This window comes from Tubulanus polymorphus, chromosome 2, assembly GCF_964204645.1.
Source record: "Tubulanus polymorphus chromosome 2, tnTubPoly1.2, whole genome shotgun sequence".
Lineage (NCBI taxonomy): Eukaryota > Metazoa > Nemertea > Palaeonemertea > Tubulaniformes > Tubulanidae > Tubulanus > Tubulanus polymorphus.
This window is the reverse complement of record NC_134026.1, coordinates 5,070,815-5,090,724: the sequence shown is the minus strand read 5'-3', so window position 1 is coordinate 5,090,724 and position 19,910 is coordinate 5,070,815. Positions and strand designations below refer to the sequence as shown.

Below are 19,910 nucleotides of genomic sequence, written 5' to 3'. Positions count from 1 at the left end.
TCGGATATTTTGTTTGATATCATGAGCCTCCACTCATTTAAATCTAAAACAGTATTCGATGTGCCTGGTTCATACTCACGAGTAATCTAGGAAGTTTTCATCTCCATCGACTCCCCCCGGAGTAGCCAAGAGAATAAAGCAACAAATTGAGAATAATCTCAAAGAAAACATCGTGCAAAATAAATCATATCACACAGCATCGTAAAATTATGACCGCTTTCACGAAATGTGATTTTGCTATGACATTTGTTGCTATGGTGCCCTATGGTTTTCCTTGACGACCGCGTATCCAAGTATCTATGTGACGTCTGCACCGAACCCCGCTAAATTGTAAAAATCCAAATTGGTCGAATAGTTTTCATCAATCAACATCAAATTTGATTTTCAATCAAGCAAAATTATCTATCTATCCAAACTTGATTGACGATATAAGAGGACAAGAGAATGCCTTACCATATATCTTGGGAAAAAATTTGGCCCTACGACTGATGTGTGAATACCGATGTGCTCGAAATGACTCCTCTTGCATTTCGCTGCATCGTTTTGATAGCATTTAGAAACAAGTGAGTGATTTACGTGTGAACAGTGCGCTCTCTTAGGCACTGGACCAAATTTGAACAAGCTTGACTCGGGCCAAATCGTCTAATCGGGACTCTGACCATGCTCGACGAGTCAGTAAATCACCCACTATGAAAAAAGTTTGCCGGTTCCTTTGAAATCGTCTCCAACTCCGGTGTCTTTCGTCTCCGATCATGCCCGCTAAAAACAGTCGATGCAAGGAAATTACAGTTGCCGTATAAACGAAATTACATGTACTATCGAAAACCGCCGAATGACGAGACAGATTCAGAATTTGTTTATTGATATGTACACGGTCGTCAGATTTATTCTAATATTTCCAGAAAGTTACCACTTTTCAGTGTCTAACCGATTTATATGAGTCCGGTGAGTACAACTATTTGAAGCATTTCTTTCAATTCGAGCAACAGAATTTCGCGAGCTCGTGTCCCGAACGACGTTCCAGGTTCGAATCCCGGATAACGAATTACATACGCCGTTGCATACGATCGAATACTAACCAGTTAAAAAAATGGCGATTATGGAATACATTACGCCGGAGATATCGAAAGGTTTTGATAAGTATAAGGTGATTGATTGTAGGTTTTTTGAATTATAACTGATGAAATCAAGCAAGAAAGATTTGCATGAAAGTGGCTCTGTTTATGAAAATGTGTTATCAACAAGCACTGAGTACGAGATAAATAGAATGAAATCTGAATCGAATGTTTTTTAGTTCTGTAAAAATCCCGCAGGTGGCAGATGCGTAGTAGGGTCCGAATAACCGAATAAACTTTACTTACACACCTATACTTTTGGACTTTCCAAAATCTTTCTCTTCTCTTGGGATTGCTCAAGTAGTTAAGCTTAAAGATTGCAGTGAAGTGGCTGCCGTTGAAATCCTGAATCGTCAACTTAAGTCAGAAAATCTCGCATAATCAATGCCAGAAACCCGTTATTGCTGCTTTCAACTGTATTCTTGTTTTATTTTTCAGTATTGGTCTGTTGATAACAGCCCATTGAGCACGTACATTTCTCATCCATTTTGGAATCAGTGCATAAAAGTAAGTCAAATGTCTAAAGCTGCGTGGTGCTCATTTCAATGAATTTTCATCGTAAGAGAACCTTCTTTTCGTTTCCCAGCAATAAATCGAATCTTCTGTTTTTCATTATTTTAGATTGTGCCGAAATGGGTTGCTCCGAATCTGATGACGTTTTCCGGCTTTCTACTTATTATCTTGAATTACTTCGTACTGACGTACTTTGATCTGCATTTCTACGCATCTACCGATGCTGTTCCTTATTATCCACCTATTATGCCATGGGTGTGGCTGATGTGTTCGATCAACAACTTTATAGCGCATACTTTAGGTAAGTATTATTATGCTAAAAACAGGGCCAGGTTTATGGCTTGAATTCTAGAGGATAGTGAATTAAGTTCTAAATCTTGAGAAAATCTATTTTTGACATTTTGATGAAATGTAAATACAGTAGAGAAGTTCTGCTTTTGCCTCAGATTTTTGGGACTATGATAAATTCTCCAGATTTCTGGGTAGGTGGAGCGGGATGGGTCATTATCTTAATGAATTGCAATAAGAAAATATGCCATAATCTGAGCCAATCAACTCTGGAGTATAGGTCGCTGATCATTGATTGATTCTCCTTTTATACCTAGCTCAATGGTATTTTACATTTTTATTTGCAGATGGCTGCGATGGTAAACAAGCGCGACGAACGGGTTCCAGTACTCCGCTAGGTGAATTATTCGATCACGGTTTGGACAGCTGGGTCGTGTCATTTCTACCGGTGATTATGATGTCGCCGTTCGGTCGCGGTATCTGGGGCGGCGATGCTCTGCTGTTCGTTTATTTAACGATGAGTTGCTGTGTGACGTTTTTCATGTCGCACTGGGAGAAATATTTAACGGGAGTGCTGTTTCTACCGTGGGGCTACGATATCAGTCAATACGTAAGTAAAGCCTCATTCTCATTGCACGTTTTGAAGTTTTTTATGAACGAAAATGACTAGGTTCACTTAAACGGACAGCAATCATTTATCAGTCACCATAGAATTTCAATATAACAGTATGAGTCAATTGTTTTCTTTGTGTGTACTGAAAATGTAATTCACCTGATGAAGCTTCTATACATTTTAGTAGCGAGAGCTCTTGCATCAAATAAATAGTTAACCTTTATATTACTACTCGTCTCATTATTTATTCTAAACCCAGTTAACATGGCTGCTCTACGAATCTTCTAAAATTTTTTGGCAGCCCAATATAATTGTGTCTGGATTACGAAGGACCATCCCAAGAGTTGTAAAATTAAACTGATTAATGGTTAACATCTCTTTTTAATCTTGTTTTTCAGACTTTGTCGATTTTTTTTGTTTATTTGTATTTCAATGGTTATAAATCGATCAAGTTCCGAGTCCCTTATCTGGAGATGACGTTTGCAGATGTATCTGTACTGCTTATGCTTGGTGAGTTCGATTGATGGCTTTTCTCTGATCATATTCAATAATAACGTCGATTTAACTCGTAAACCTTATAAGAAGAATTAGCTCCTGGAACAATTGCCTTTCCTCTGTTTTCAGGTGGATGCTTTGCACTTTCACTTCCCATGAGTATATGGAATATATACAGGTAAGCAATATTCATGTAATAATAAAAAAGCCCACTATGTACAAATTAAAAGAATTTTAAAATCAAGAATTTATCTACTCACACCTGATGATCTCTAGGGTGAGATCGAAACGTCGTGTATTGGGGTCATTCATTTATTACGTACTCAATAGGGGAGGGGTTCAGTGCAATTGCGTACTGTAATGCTTAATGTATATGAAAAAAATGGCAGAATTTGCGTACAGAGAGGGAGGGGGGTTGAAAAAAATCAAATTTTATGCGTACGTAATAAATGAATGATCCCATTTTATATTTAAGATTGTTTGAATAAATAAATTCCTCATTTAAAATTCTTTTGATTAGAAATTTGTACATAGTGGGTTTTTATCTTATTATCCGTTCACCGCGTTTGAGTGTGGTTTTCGAACCATTCATGTATTAAGTCTTATATCTACTCTGTGTTAGTAGCTTCGTACAATTTTAAGTAAGCAAAGAGATTTAGGTGGTTTACCCTTTCAGTGCGGTGTATAAATCATTGATGGACTTTGCTAGCACACCGCACTGCGATGTACCAGGTATTGTTGTTATAAGTAATCACTTTCAATCGCTATTGAAAGGTGTTAAACAGTGAAATATTAGTAGCTAACGATACACCTGGCTGCGGTGTAGGTGCAGAGTGGTCCGCTGTTGTTCGATATACTAGTGTGGAATTTCTTTTAAATTTCAAATTATCACCAGTACTTTTGGGTATTGATTTATAGACAGCACTGAAAGGGTTAAATGTAATTGCTAACCTCAGGAATGAGAATTTTGTCTGAATGTTTTGTCTATCTGTGTTATTCCAGGTCATATGTCGATAAAACTGGAAAAATGAGAAGTTTTTCGGAGGCGATTCGTCCAGGTGTCAGTGCCATAACATTTTTTGCGATGATTCTGCTGTGGTCTCATTTATCGCCATCAGGAATCGTTGACAAACAACCGCGACTAATGATGTGGGTTATAGGAACCGGCTTCTCTAATATATGTGTAAGTATGGACAGTCGTGGAAACGGCTCATAGCGATGGAGTACCGGCATCGCTACTGTGGCACGCAAGGATTCCATGTTGGTTCACTAGTGGTCGCCGGGTTACTGCACATCAATTTCTACGTTTCGATTAAATTGGATTCGATGTTTTCAATAAGAAAATAAATTTTCAGTAAAATCTTTTCCATACACTGAGTGGGAAAGCGAGTCTTGTTTCAGGAATTCAGTATTCTTGATGGTATCGAAAATATGAATAAATTATAAACTCAAGGAAACTTTTAAGACTCTTCGGAAATCCAGTTCAAATTTCATTTATAACGAACAAATTTTGCGGCAAATAACTCAGTGAACTGTTGCACCATCTGGTGTGTGCCGGTATCCCATTGAGTAACTGAAATGTTAAGATATCTTACATTGTTCTTCTTTCAGGTGCTAGTTTTCTCTTATAATGACTTAATGAATGTTATATCCATTATCATCAACAGCACGATGATCATTCGCCATTATCTTTTCCAGTGTTATTTGATCGTCAATCAGATGAGTAATACACGTAGTATATTGTTTCACTGGATACTGGTGCCACTCGTTATCATGGTACCACTGGTCATTTTCACTCCTTTAGCTGTATATGAACTTCACGCTTTGTTGGGTTACGCAATATTTGTTACTATGGCGCACGTTCATTACGGAGTGACGGTGGTAAGTAGTAGTTTGAAACTGTAAGAACGCTGTACGTCGTACATCTTGATCGAAATTATCTTTCGATGATGTTCTGGATATTTTTAAATCTTTCGCGTCGGCGCTTGGCCGAAAATGCTCAATTCATCGTATCGTTTGTTTCAGGTTTATCAGCTGAGCGAAAAGTTCAACATACACGTATTTTCCTTGGAGAAACCGAACCCGTACGGACCGCATTTCCAGATGAATGGAACCAAGAAAAAGAAAGTCCCGCAACAACCAAAAACATAAGCGCTCCGACTCCCTGTACATCATCACACTCACTGATAAGACTATTTTGGGACAGAAATTATCTTTTAAGTTCATCACTCGTTAACGTTAGGAAAATTATTATCTTCTAAATAATGATTTGTTGTGTCGCAATCATAGTAAATGTGACAATCCATCCATTGAGATTGCCGCCGCGAGAGCACTATGCTGGACGGCCGTACTTATTTACCATTGTTTTAAACATTTTGTAAAACTCTGCGGACTGAAATTACAAATCAAAGATAAGAGTTGAATCGGGTTTTTGTTAGGTATTTGGCTCGAGTGTCGACCACCAGAAAAATTGTAATGTTCATTTGCTAAGTGGTATGTCTTTAATTTGGGTTGCTGAAATGAAGAAAGAATAAATGTCAAGATGTATCAAAAAGTTTTTTAGTATAAACTTAAGAATAATTAATGAAGACTCTTTTAGTAGTAGTGGAAGGTAGTAAAGAATGTTTTAATGCCATATTGTTCATATGAAACATTTTTCACCCGTGTCTACATTTGTGTTATTTGGCTTTGCTACGTTTCCATTTGTATTTACGATTTTTTACTTGGCTTTATATATTTTCAACATTTTTGTGTTGATTTGAACATTTCTTCTTATTCTACAAATACACATGTGTGATTTGCTGTTTATTCAATTAATCGATCTATGATTAGTCAACGATATTGAGTACTTTTCAATTCTTACACAACGATCAAAGGCGTTAAAATTCACAAATACTCTTTATGTTTATTGCTTCCGTTGATCTCATTTTTAGCACGACGCGTTCGCAAATCCGATTAATTAACAGTAGACTCGGTTCAAGTCGGATCCATTCTTCAATTGAGACATATTTTTTCTGACCTTAGGCTGGCAATACGATATGAAGTTAAACTTGGATATTGTTGAATACAGTCCAAAATAATCTATGACTGGAGTGGTCTGGGTTGTTAAATACAGTCCAAAATAATCTGACAGGGGTGGGCTTGCGATAAGACTATCCCGGTTATTACAGGGAGAAATTCTCTAAAGGATTTTATCCTAGTGATTAAGTTGAGATGGGTTTCAAAAAATAGGGCTTTAATCACTGCTTGAAAAATGCTGGCCAGCTGTACATTAATCAATAATAATTGATTTTGATGAATCGAAAATCACTTAGAACTGTGTGGCCTAGAGTTCAAAATCATCGAAATAAACTCAACTCACCCCAACTTGGTCCTTGCTTAGTTTGGGGGGGGGGGGTGAATAATTGAATGGGGCCAAAATTTCGAATTTCTTGTAGGGCTGATATGCTATTGAATGTACGAGATGATTATTTACTATTGTGATTTATCAATGTTCTATTATTATTATTCTAAAAATAACTGTCGATTTATTTGTGTACTTAAGATTGTTGAATTCAGTATTATTCTAGACACGTAACCGAATGAGTCATTCAATTTATTTGAATCAATTCAACGATTGCGAAATAGATTGAAAAAATATTTGTTGTACTGCGCGACAACTCGTTCATGGCAAAAATCTTTATTGAAGTGTTTTATGATTTTCTCCATTGAATTTCAATTTAAAGCTGACCTTTAAATGTATGTCTTCGAGCATGATTTTTGAAGAAAGGTTCTCGTTGGTGCAAACTAGAAAGGTATGGCAAGGAAGGACGGAAGATCTCCCATCAATACCCATATTAGATCATTCTGTGAATTTATATTTAGCTGTAGTTAGATACTTACAACAGGCCGGTTTAGGTGCTGTGATAGTCAGGCTTTTCACTGCAAAATTGTTAAGTATTACTAATTATTTTTCACAATGGTGCAAGTCAAATGTGGGGCCAAAAATCTTGCTAGTCAAAGCAGCCTCAAAAATCTATCTCTGATTATATGACAAAATATTTGAAAATTGTTAGAATTATTTCGCGATAGTGATAAACTATCCAATGGTATGGGCTTATATTGTTCCACTAATTTAAAAGCTATATCTACTCAGCATCCTGTTTTTTTTGTGCGAGAAATCCTTCATTTCAATGATTTGGCTTTAATTTCAGTTATGTGTCACATTGTAGTACAATATAGAATTGTGGTGCAGTATGTTATAATAACTGTATGATGACATTTTAAAAATAGCGTAGTTCCATGGAAATGTTGTATTTAACTAATGAAAATAGAATTCATAAATTTTAAATCAACGGACGGTTTGTTTCTTATTTTCATTGTTAGGCGAAATATATCATACTGGTTCAATTTAGACAGGAATCGATTGAAATGAGGAAAATGTGTTGGGATCCAAAAATAATACATACTGGTAGGTAGATGTATACTGAAAGTAACCTGGAAAAGGCCTATTTACTGTTGTATATATGAACACATCTCTGAAAGAGGCAGGGGCTAGATAGTAAATATATGGGGGTGGCATCAATTTTACATGAGGTGGTAGGATAGGTCTATCTGCATAGGTTGTGTATTTGAGGCAAGTTCAAAGGTTATCAATCGGTATGTCTATTGAATGGAACGAAAAAATAGCATACAATAGCTTTTGAATACTGCTAACCAACCCTGGATTCAAGTTTTGATAGGTATCAGGTGCCATGCCACTATTTACAGATTGGTCCTTTGATTGCTGCTTCATTTGAAAGTTCACATCGAGAACGAAATTGAACAAGATACCAGTACATGATTGCAGAAGATTTTCCTATCTTTATTTCATACAAAAATTGTAAACGAGAAACTGCTTATACACCCAGTTCTCCGATTAAAATTCAGCAATAATTAACGGGTCCTATTATACAAGTTAATTTACGCTAATAAGGCAGACTGTGATTGAAAATTATACAGTGATGGTTACAGAATTGCCAAATCTTTTGAGTCCGGGCATGGAACCCGACATTTCAACCCCATTTCAGATCTAGATCAATGACGACGTTTTAATGTACTTCTGTTTTCTAACAACCGACACTAAAAATGTTGGCAGACATTCAAAATTAAATCTAGTAACCCAGACATCTAGAACACTAAACCCAGTACTGGTAGCCAAACATCACATGAAACTTGCTCACACTAAAAAATGTAACATATTAAATTTATTTCCTGGAATGCATTGTAAATGAAGGTCTAGGTTGCGTTTAGTGTTGTGTTCGAATATTCGACCTACAATGCTAATGTAGGCTAACTGCCAATACGTCCCGCGAATAAACTACAAGGTATCATCCTATGTTACAAGTTCAGCGTGTGCTGAAAATGCGGTAGAAACCAATCTTTAGCGCAAAAGTTCGTTCTTCATCAACCACCAGCCTGAAACTACAGCAGTGGTGTAGATAGTTATTTCTTGATTAACTTTCTGGATAAACAATGCCCACAAAGAATGCCCAAATATCCCAACAAAAATAATATTCGATACGACTAATAAACAATGAAAATAAATGTTATGATATGACATAATTAATGGTCATGATTTTCCTATACCTGCCAGAGATTATAAAGTGTTTGATGAAAGCAGGCATTTTGCATAGTTTTGAGAAAGCATTAATGATTGAAACTTGCTTATGAAGTTTGATTATTGAAGACAACTACAGCCATTTTCAAAAACAAAACCCAATCAGTATTTTTTTAGATTTCTAATTCTTTTAAAGTGTTGAGACATAGCCTAGTTTTAAAAACGATTTACAAAAATACACTTAAAACAGTAATTTTTTTTCCAATCCACCAGGCCCTGATAATTTTCACCGGAGAGGAGGCCTAAAAACCATTGTTTTACATTCTAAAATTTTTCATAGGCTCAAAATATAACAAATTACCATAAAATATATAGCTTTTACATAAAATACATATAACGTTTCTTTTTTCTTAACTGAAAGGTTATTCATTTTGTGTGTGCATGAAGTGAAAACAAACTAAACACTGATAGTTGCAACAGCTAGGTGACAGAATGATTTCACACCATGACTAATATAAAGCCCCAGAAATTTACCGACATATGCCTAAAATGATTATCATATGATCATCATAAATTTAAAAGCCTCTTATGCCGGATTGTCATGACCTATAATTCAACAAATCTAGACAAATTGGCCTTAACAGTTTCTACCAATTCTGGTAGTTTTCACACAAAGTTATTTATGCTTTGAACAGAAGGAAGTCTTGCTATATATGATAAATGATCAATTTTGTCTTCCACATCTGCCAAGGCCACATCACTTCAAGATTATGCTTCACCTGTAGAACATCAAAAAGTACCATCTACTCAGTCGAGTACTTCATAAATCAATGTCCTCGCATATTCTATATTTACGATAAGGAATTTACCCACCTCATGAGGAAAAATATTAAAACAGTCTTCTACATGATCTACAGGTAAATCTTATCAAAATCACAGTCGAATAAAAAGCATAGTAACAATAATATAATATTAACAACATAGCACCATGAATTCTTTACCATGTAAATAACGTACGTATTATGTAAATATACCTGAATACCTTTAGTTTAAATTGAAGCCATCATTTCCACCCGAAATAGATGACCAATGCAATACCGACTAACCAACTCAGAGTATCGCTATTAAGCCCCTATTTGCTTGTTAAGTATACTGCATTTTGCAAGATTTTGGAAGGATTTTTCATTAAAAATTCATTAAATGCCACTCTTTTGAAGTAACTTAGTTAGTGCAATCAATTTGAGTATTGCTAAGCCACTGTGCAATTGCAAGGACATAACAGTGGAACCTTGTTACTACCAACTTCAGAGGCCCAGACAATAATTTCGTTAAAGCCATCTATATAGGTATATCTGGCCTGAAATTATCAAAATTATCCATTATGGGATGAAATTCTTAGTTTGTATTCATCGATAAATTTCTATATCCAAACAACGCGGTTCCTCTGTATATTGATTACATTTTTTCATCCGTCCTTATTTGTAACTACATTTCAGTAGCATTACTTCCTTCACTAAAGTGTACGGCTTGGCACATTCTTTAACGAAATCCTTACATCCATACAATACATGTACATGTACATACAGCTGTACCATTGAATGTTCAGTACACGTTTTCTGGTATGTTCTTTGATTCTGTTTGGTCTCAAATTAACTTTAATCTCGGCTACTATATGATATATCCTAATATTGCTTTGACAGTACGCATTTAAATTCAGTCAATCTCAATCGTTGAAACAATACAAAATATTGATTAACCATATTACACAAGAAAGAGATGCCAGACGATATTTCGAAGTGCGCATGAGCTGGTCAGTATTCTATTCGTATTTACAATAAGTTCCATTTCTGAACTGATGTCGAGGTATGTCTCATTATTACCAGTTTCTCAGAGAGCTACCGATGTCAATGTCGATATTTACAATTGCGTGTCATACGTAAAATGACTAGATAGATGATGTCTATGGTTTACTCTCATCCGATATTCAGGCCATGGAATGGATTTGAAAAAGTTTTTCAAGCGATGAGACTACATGGAAGCATCACGAAAATGAACCATAATCACTAAGTTTACGCTGTCATTTCGCAGTATTATGTCCGAAACTTGCCGGTGTCCAAGTCTTAGAACATTTGTTCCGTTCACCATTGCTATCAAATGTCGCACCTAAAAGAAATGATACAAAGGTTTTCACCAAATCCCATAATTTTTCGTTTACTTCAAACAATACAGTTCAATGACAAGAACCTGTAAATTGCAGGGGAAGTGTCCTTCACTAGGAAATTCAAGTGAGGTAAATGGTTTGATTAAAAGTTTAAAGGACACAAATTTATAACCAATGATGAAACACTATATCAAAATTCAATTTGTGTAAATATATAGAGATTCCCACACTGATATAACGATAGATAATGAAGTCCAAAAAGGTTCCTTTAAGCTAATAATTCGATGATTCAACGTTTCAACAATAACCTAATTAGTAACATCCATTGTATCTCTGAAGAGGAATATTAAGTTAAAGTAGAAACGTAGAATCAATTAATCATCAGCTCAAAGGAAACTTTTCAGACTTCATCTTTCTCATTATTAGTGTTGGATTCTCTATATATCAACACAAATTGAATTTTTCATGTTAAACTAAAAATCGTTTACTGTGAACAATTCTCAAAGCTGACATAGAGATACTAGGGATTCCGATGTGTTTAGTGAATAAAGGGACTTGAACCAGAACGAGTAAGTGAACCAAGGAAGGAACCACAGGGATTTTTCATACTCCTAAATATAATACAATATGTATTCATTGATTGGTCGACTATAACACACCTTTAATCCTGCAGCCGCTGCAGGGCCAGCTGGATCTATTGTTTGTACATACGCTGGATTGCAACCACGCAGGACAAATCCATAACCAACAGCGTCACTTTGAATCTATAATACATAAATAGTGCATCATTATTTATTCAATCGTTGAAAGCATATGACACATAATGAGGCCATTTTTGCCGGCAATACACATTATCACATAATTAACACGGTCTAATGTGCCTCATTCCCTCCGCATTTTGGAAATCAATAACGCAATCATTACGAAACAAATTATTATTGATACAACGCTAATGAAATACATTGTAGTAACACAGTTCACGTCGCTTTCGGGCGGGAAGTCTAGTACACCAAAGTCAACATCAAACCGCGTTTGAAGTACTCACAAGGATATTCTTTTTTACATAAGGACTGTTTGGTTCTTCTAGTTCTTCGACAGACACGCTGCGATATATGACTGAAAATAGATCGAGCAAAATTATCAATTTTTCCAATTGGAATGGTCCTCCTGAACAAATGTTTGCAACTCAAAACCATAAAATTCAATACCAAAATATCACATTATAAGGTTTGTTGAAATAATCTATAATTCAATAATTGTGCTGGAACCATAGCAAAAAATGTGAGCAGTTCATCTTTTGCTCCGGAATTTAAGCCAATTACACTTTTTAGAATATGGCTCATGCCTCAAAAGAAATTTTCATCATCAGAAACTTTCGAACAAGAAAGTAAAATGATATATACTTGGCTTCGGTGTTTTTCCAGCATTTTTCTGACGGACGGTTTCCAACGATATTTCATCTTCCGAGATCGCGTCCGATGATTCTCGCTCGATGCTTGCCTGACTCGAACTGCTCGCGGCACTTTCTGTAATTGAATGGCAATGATTTTCTAGTTTCAAATCCATCACATTAAACCCTTCTATCTTAAAGTCTTAAACTTATCCCAGTCCTGAACATTATCTACTCTTGACTGGCATGTTAATTTTACGAGTTATTCTCAGGAATAACGGCACCAAAATATAGACATATGGACAGTGGGGAATTTCCACCTTTTGCAATGTTTTCATGACTGGCCAGGTCATTGACCAATTCCACCAAACAGACGGTAGTCTAGGTTGTCAGGACATTCTAAATGCATGGCTGAATATGTCTTATTTCCTAAATTTAAGACAAATCTATTCTTAACAAATTATTTACATGGCGAATAAATATCATATATTATACAGAATATCATATATTCAATAATTTCCAGATAAACTCTTCGGCAATCTTTTTATTTGTAGACTTGTAAAATTTGTGAAAATATGGATAAAAGTGGAGCATTTATTCAACCAAAGTGGGCAAAACAAAGTTGGAAGGGAAATAAGAAAGTAATTTATTACAAAACATCCCCTGCATGCAGTTCACGGAAAGGACGAACAACATTCAGCACGTGTAGCAATGGTGAGTTCAACATATAGGCCTCACGTACAAAACATAAACACTTTTCAGAACCCATGAACTACAAGTGCATAATAAAATCATAGATTGATCGCCCATGCAGTATGCTCGTGATAAAACGTAATAGAATAAACATGTTTCATTTTTATAATCAATATGAAAAGGGATTGATTTGAAATGAATGCACGTCATCTTGTGTGTTCAATATCGAAGGTTGTCTCATGTCTGGGCATGCGATGAAAAATAGTTATTCGGGACTATTTCAAAACAAATGCACAATCACACCTGAAACTTAATTTTCAAGAGCATGTGACGTGTACCATACATGCTTGTAATTGAAATTTCATTCTATGCACATTTATGCATGAGTTCTTTTACAGCCCTGGCTCAAAATGTAGTACAATTTAAAGTACAATGAAGTTTTAGATTATATATTTTCCTGAAAACATCAATAAAGAATTTGTAAAAATAATTAGTAGAATCTGACCCATGATGTTCACTTTCTCCGCAATTTCAATGATCTTCAGAACTAGGTTCATTACTTTAAGAATTACTACTGATCTAAGAATGGTTGAATAGTTTGAAGATTGCGAAAGATTAACTATGAAATGATCGTACAAACACTTACCAACAGAATAACGACGAGATTTCACCGTAGTCGAATTGGTTGGGTGACTCGCCAGTGAATTCATCATACGAGTTTCAGATATGCCTCGATTTTGCAACAATAGTCCAGCTAAACTTCGTTTTTGCGTAAATTCCCGGCAAAACTCATACAGGTGGTCATTATCCTGAAAATGATGGTCTCCAGTTACTGCGAATAAAGAAACGAAGATGGTTACGAAACAAGAACTTCACTTAAGACTACCCCTTTCTGCATTATATTCCCTTTTGTGACTGAGATCCTAGGTGGTCTATTGTTAGCCTGCACAGAAGAGAATCCACAAATCCATAGTTTCACAGAACTAAAGTGACGTTACCTACCGATCACATACTCATAATAAACATTATAAAACCATAAATATAAACCTGTGAGCTAAAAGGTTTTCGTTGTTGGTAGTCGCAGAAAAATGAATGGGCTTTATGTAAGGAAAATTCAAAAATTTCAAAAACTGAATTTGAAATCAATAGCGAAAGCTATAAAAAGAGCACGGCCATACAGTCAGATTTGTTTAAGTTAGATTGAATTCTGAGTCCTATAATACTACGCATGGAACCAATACTCATAAGTCCAATTTTCAATAGTCTCCGGCGATTAGAAAAATCACAGGATGTCAATGTTGATAGGGCAAAAAAGTCAGATGGCGTTACACATGCCGAATAAATAGTAAATTGAGAAATTTTTCATTCTACGGCAATCCTAACACATTTATTTCTAATATCAACAGCAGCTATGACTATTGATCCGCAGTCGCATTTAGTCGAGAGCAGATTTCCTGGAAATATCTATCTGAAAGATACTGACGTCAATCCATCAGATACAAATATATATATTATACAGCACAAATTCAATACGTATGATTCCACTCAACGATAGCAAATTCTCGAGTAAATGAAATAGTACGAAAAATTATGATAAAAGATGTAAACCTAATAAGCTCTAAAACTTCTCTTAATGAAATAAGCACCTCATCTAGGTCTCTATACTTTATTGAAAATTACTCTACCTATTGAAACTTCACTGTGACATTTTAACCGCCAGCATGCTTATACCAATATATGGTATATATTCCCAATTCATGAGTTTTTCATACTGTAGAAGTGCTGGATCCATGGAGTTAAAACAGTTATTGTGAGCTGTAATTATGTGAATAAACTGCCTAGAAATTTGGTAAATAGAGCCTGAAGTTCACTTTAGTCTAATATTCTAGATCATTATTTCATAGAATATTTTCCTAAGTGCATTGTCATTTCTTACAACCGCAAATAATAATAACTCACACGAATTTTATTCCACTTATATAATACATATATCCACGCTTACAACATGTCAGTCTAATGAGAGTAAAACTGTAAATACAAATAGTGTTGTGAACAGATAATGATATGACAGCAGGAGCGCACTTACAACAGATGGACATGCATACAATTGCATGACTGGACATTGAGTTTAAAGTATGTTGATATGCTGCGTGTGCTTTCGAGTATTTCACCTTATTTTCACCTTTAGGTTTATCAATTAGAAGGTGACATCGAAATTGTAATATATAACAGGTTAATTGAAACGGTACTACACGACGGACAGCTTCAGGTCGAGCATATTTTTTATACACACCTAGCTATTGTGATATGACATCTATAAAAAAAAAAACTCAAGTGATCCCTAACTACCACTAAACCAATAGCCAATTAGCCAGGAATTTTGCAACAAAATTTTTCAAAATTTTTCCAGGACGATAACCATAATGTTTTGATCTAAAAACCAAATGACGCAAACCGCTATTTAAAAAATAATCCATGTTTGAATGAATAGAAACAAGATCTCAATGGAAATTCGAGATATTTTCACATTTGACCTCATAGACATTCGACAATCATGAGCATGGCACGTGTAAATCTAAAACCAGCTGTTGACAGTCGGCGTGTTCCGTCTGTCTGCCATATGGAACAAAAATAGCAATGGTACAAATATTTCAATTAAAAATACAGATTAAATGTTAGAGATAATCATTTTTAGAATGAATAAGATTCACCATCCACGTATTTCGGATGGATTTTCATTTATCAGTGAATGCATGGACTTTTTGAGTCCTTAGTAGTCACATGGAAGAAGTACCCACAAGTTCAGTGTAATCGGGACCCAAACATCATGTTTGGGTCCCGATTACACTGAACTTTGAAACCGAAAAAGCGACCAAAGTAATATCAGATCAAGTTCAATTTAGCATTTTTATCAGAACTGTTTTGAGTTGTTTTGTTTACCTTAAATGTTTGTTTCCATCAAATCGCTTATCTATGATCCATTCCTCATGAATATTAGGCCACTCTGTATCCATCAGCCTTAACTCTTGCTTTTAGAATATAAATGCCGGAACTTGTCTCGGAGTAAACTGACAGACAGCGGCAAAGTTTTAATGCAACTGGCACTCATATACGATCTACCTCTCTCTATCTGTGAACGCAGAGTCAGACTACGAGAGCTAGTCACTTATTCGCGCTAGTACAAATGTCACATAAAAACTCATTCAGTCGTTCGTTCGTTCACATGGAAGTTTCCCGCGCACAAAAGAGAAATCTCTTTTCAAGATCCTAAAAAGCTCGGTTGTAGCAAAGAACAGCTCAACGGGAGTACTAAAGTGAAGTCCTGTTCACAGAAACTAACAACACTAGCGCGCAGGGTTCACTGGTGTGAATGAACTGCTGTATTTAAGTAGTTCATGGTATAAATACAAACAAGATGAGCTGGGTGAAGAAACACCTACGCTCACAGTCTGGGAGGGAGAAAAAAAATAAACAACAAACATGGCTTTATACTTTCATTTAACCATGGATTCTTATTCCATAGTTCCCACAGTTACCGTAAATTCAAAATTCCATTTTGATTTTCAGGAAAGATTTCCCTTGGGCAAGCAATTGATATCCATGCAACGAGAAGTGCAAAATGAATTTCGGAAAAAATATTTCCCAGATTAGAGGAAACCTCTAATTCCCGAATGTTTCCTAACTGGGTTATAATAATATTTCAAAAAGTTTTTTTCTGATTACCCAGTACTTCCTGGAACCATGGAATGGATATTTCTGAACACCTCTATTCATAGTTTATTCGGTCAATGTCGGCATTAAAGGTCTACATAACACCTTTATATCAACATAAAAGCATTGGGAAAAAGTAATAAAACGCAAAACAGTTCATTGTAATTTACTGCACATTTCACCCAGAGAGGGTAAAGCAATCATCAAATTAAAACAGTTACAGAGAAAAACAAAAATATATGCCATTACATGTTTTTTCAGCTTGTGTAACGTACCAAACATGGCTCATTGACCTTTGTTGTAGGAAACCTCCCCTAAAATTCAGATTGTTTCTTCTAGAATTATGTATCGTCTTATTATATGCACACAGTCATGCGTATTGATATCATGATGAAATTGTATTTCAAAAATATTTTCCTGGGAGCAACGTGTATAGGCTTATAAGTATGTCAGTCAGACTGGTTGAAAACGTTCATAATGAATCAGATCAAATAACAGGTCATTTCGTACAATTCCGAATATGATATGATTATACATGGAAAATGGTAACAAAACTATGATTTTTCAAAGCAAGATCCATAAAATTAGGTCATATTAGAAATGAGAGCCAAGATTTGACCTTAGGTTCACCCATTAACCATTGAATTATGTCAGACGCATCATAGACATTTTATGGTTTTATACCATAAAACCAGTAAATGCATCATCACTTAAAACATACTTTCTCGCATTGGAAATAATCCTTTGAACAACCTTTTTTCAATATTTTCAAAATGAATCGTAGGAAAATGATTTCTTTAAAAAAAAAAACAAGGAAGGTTTGCCGCACACAATTATTGGTGCCATAATAAAGCTATGTATATGTTAATGATTATCTCGATTAACTGATGGTGAGATATTAATTCTTGGCAGATGGCCAAAGTAACACGTAGTTGTGCCAATCGGGAGCAAAAGTCAAGACGAGTACCTTCTATCATATTGGCCAAAGTTTGTCCCGTGCACGAAATTGTGACAAATGATTTTTGTCAAGTTTGTGTACAATATTATCTGAGGTCTGTCTCATAAATGGAGTAACTATAAGTCCAAAGTGCAAGTCAAGGGGTCATAAATGCTTTGAATAAAAAGTTCCACAAATCTGACCTTCCAAGCAATTCCACTTACCCGTAATAAAAATCAATCATTTTGGACATCAAATTAGTCAACTGTTGTCACTGATATTGTAGCCTACTAGTATTTGATTAACCTATTGGATAATGGTATTGATACCGGTACATATCATATTTTCAGATATAAAGTTCTAAAAGAACTCACCATGACGAATGACATCATAATCAATTAAATCTTTCATGCGTGAAACCAGAAATTCGCGACATTTGGCCAGCGATTCTTGAATAATCAGCCACTGTACTACTTCACATCCGATGAACGAGTTCGGAAATGTGTGTCCATCTTTAATGTGGTCACCAAAAACTGTATTTTCATCACGCGTACTATAAGAAAAATTGTAATTCATATATGATCAATAAGAAGATTACCAACATTATTAGCCAGTCAATACAACTAACTAGCGCTGGCTCACCTGAGAAGCAGTTGATACAATTCGAATCCGAAAAGAATGGCTTCACTCTGATCCGTTGGGGGGTATGTACCGTCATCAAGTCGGAATCGATAAAACAGATACTCATCTTTATATTGGTGGTCGTCACATACTGAAATACACGTTTAATACTTGAGTCCTAAACATTGACAAGACCTAGTGAATAGTATATCAAATTGTGGATGATTTTTAAAATCGTTTTCCCTCAGCTAGGTAGGCCTATCCAAATATATGCATGTTGTAGAAGAAATGCGAGATATTTTGTCCAAGAATATGAATTATACACCTCGCAGAAATAATGAGTTTAAACTCGAGGTTTCATTCTCACCACAGATCAGCTCCCAGTACAAGGTGTTTATAAGACCAAGCACAAACATGTTGTCATAGTAGGCTATGTGATCCATCTCAGGGTAATGTTAGGTAAAACCCAGAGAAAAGAGAGATCACATCACATCATGCAAGAGATATCATAAGGGATAGAATCTCAATATGCTGTAGGCCTAGCAGCAGGCTTAGAGCAATTAAGTAAGCGACTACAATTCTTACCGTGGTGAATAATTCCGTTTTCAAGCAGAAGTTGCATCACAGCTACAGCAGTTTCTCGATTATCCGACTCCCCATGGTGTAGCAACCAATCTACCGTTTCAAAGCCAACAAAACAGCATTTATACGTCCGCAGGTGGTACTTTCGGTCTTTTATCATAAGAATCTTGCTGGTCTTCAGATTATACCTGTAAAATGGAGATATAATTTTCAATCACATTTCGAATGATCTCCTCAGTGATGATAGATGGATAACAACTGTGCAAAGGGGATGAATATAGTAAATTACAAACAGCCCATTTAGGGCAATTAATGAACATATCTTAATGACAACTTCTGAAATACAAATGAATGTGTCACAAATTTTAATAACCACGACCAGATTCAACATCTTAATAAAGGTTTCATCTTTAAGTTAATTTCGAAATCCTACAGGACGATTTGTACCTTTTCATGCACAAGGAAGGCTTTATAAACCATCATCAGATTCAAACTTATCATCGAAATGCAATGGTTAATCTATCATTACCAGTAGATACTTGCCTTAGCTGTTCAGCAGCAAGGAAAATATTGTAATCAAACGCACTAGACAAATACGTCCTATGTCGTCCAATATGGTTTACACTCGATGAGTCAATACTTGATTTTGAAATAAGTGAAGACATTAAATGATGCTTATAACTCAACACAAATGATGCACTGGTACTGCTGAAGTGTGACATCTTATCTCAGATGCATTTCCACTTTTAATCATAACCTAATAGCGGATAGCGTCCATTCCTGGTGTGTATGTTTTTTATTTTAAATTTTATTATTTCAATTTTTCTATATTATTGTATCATTCATATAGAAAGAGGTCAATGCGTTTATTTCCTCATGTAGTCTTATCAGTATAACATGTAGTCTACACCGCATATACATGTTGTAGGAAACCACAATAAAAGGTTGTAGAATAAAATATATATAAAATCGATATGTGCAAATCTACAATTTAGTATATCTATTCTAAAAAGGATTTGTAGGACTTATCAATTATAAGTAGGCCTACGGTATCTAATTACGCCTAAACCTTTGGAAAATTAATTTTGACGCTCAAAGTAGCTTAGCCTTAATTACACTTTGTCAGTAATTTTCTATTTCAATACATTAAAGGTTAAACGTTATAGAATATTTTCGTTGAATAGTTGTGAATCTAGAAAGATGACCAGAGAGA

The 19,910-nt window shown here is 35.3% G+C and overlaps 2 protein-coding genes across 3 annotated transcripts; one reads left to right on the top strand and one right to left on the bottom strand.

Moving 5' to 3' along the window:
- Nucleotides 1–1,090: 1,090 nt before the first annotated feature.
- On the top strand, nt 1,091–7,329 carry LOC141900356 (ethanolaminephosphotransferase 1-like). 2 transcript variants are annotated; one of them, XM_074787214.1, is made up of 9 exons: nt 1,091–1,147; nt 1,554–1,622; nt 1,737–1,929; nt 2,264–2,526; nt 2,928–3,039; nt 3,154–3,202; nt 4,027–4,207; nt 4,723–4,905; nt 5,050–7,329. In XM_074787214.1, exons 1-9 carry the CDS (start codon nt 1,091–1,093, stop codon nt 5,173–5,175), a joined length of 1,233 nt encoding a protein of 410 aa, XP_074643315.1. In that variant the 3' UTR covers nt 5,176–7,329. The 2 variants fall into 2 exon arrangements, with proteins under 2 accessions (XP_074643315.1, XP_074643316.1); XM_074787215.1 differs by lacking the exon at nt 1,091–1,147 and adding an exon at nt 1,410–1,477.
- A 435-nt stretch (nt 7,330–7,764) lies between these two features.
- On the bottom strand, nt 7,765–19,483 carry LOC141899344 (DEP domain-containing mTOR-interacting protein-like). The gene is made up of 9 exons (XM_074785595.1): nt 19,241–19,483; nt 18,701–18,885; nt 18,137–18,266; nt 17,869–18,047; nt 13,493–13,678; nt 12,167–12,289; nt 11,809–11,879; nt 11,423–11,527; nt 7,765–10,765 (listed from the first exon to the last, which is right to left on the bottom strand). Exons 1-9 carry the CDS (start codon nt 19,417–19,419, stop codon nt 10,631–10,633), a joined length of 1,293 nt encoding a protein of 430 aa, XP_074641696.1. The 5' UTR covers nt 19,420–19,483; the 3' UTR covers nt 7,765–10,630.
- Nucleotides 19,484–19,910: the final 427 nt, after the last annotated feature.

Excerpts from the sequence above, each read along its gene's own strand:
- LOC141900356 (XM_074787214.1), top strand. The coding sequence starts at position 1,091 with ATGGCGATTATGGAATACATTACGCCGGAGATATCGAAAGGTTTTGAT. Across the intron at positions 1,930-2,263 it reads CTTTATAGCGCATACTTTAG|ATGGCTGCGATGGTAAACAA; the intron begins GTAAGTATTATT and ends TTTTATTTGCAG. Across the intron at positions 4,208-4,722 it reads CCGGCTTCTCTAATATATGT|TGTTATTTGATCGTCAATCA; the intron begins GTAAGTATGGAC and ends TATCTTTTCCAG.
- LOC141899344 (XM_074785595.1), bottom strand. The coding sequence starts at position 19,419 with ATGTCACACTTCAGCAGTACCAGTGCATCATTTGTGTTGAGTTATAAG. Across the intron at positions 18,267-18,700 it reads AAACGGAATTATTCACCACG|TATGTGACGACCACCAATAT; the intron begins GTAAGAATTGTA and ends CGTGTATTTCAG. Across the intron at positions 11,528-11,808 it reads ATGTAAAAAAGAATATCCTT|ATTCAAAGTGACGCTGTTGG; the intron begins GTGAGTACTTCA and ends TATGTATTATAG.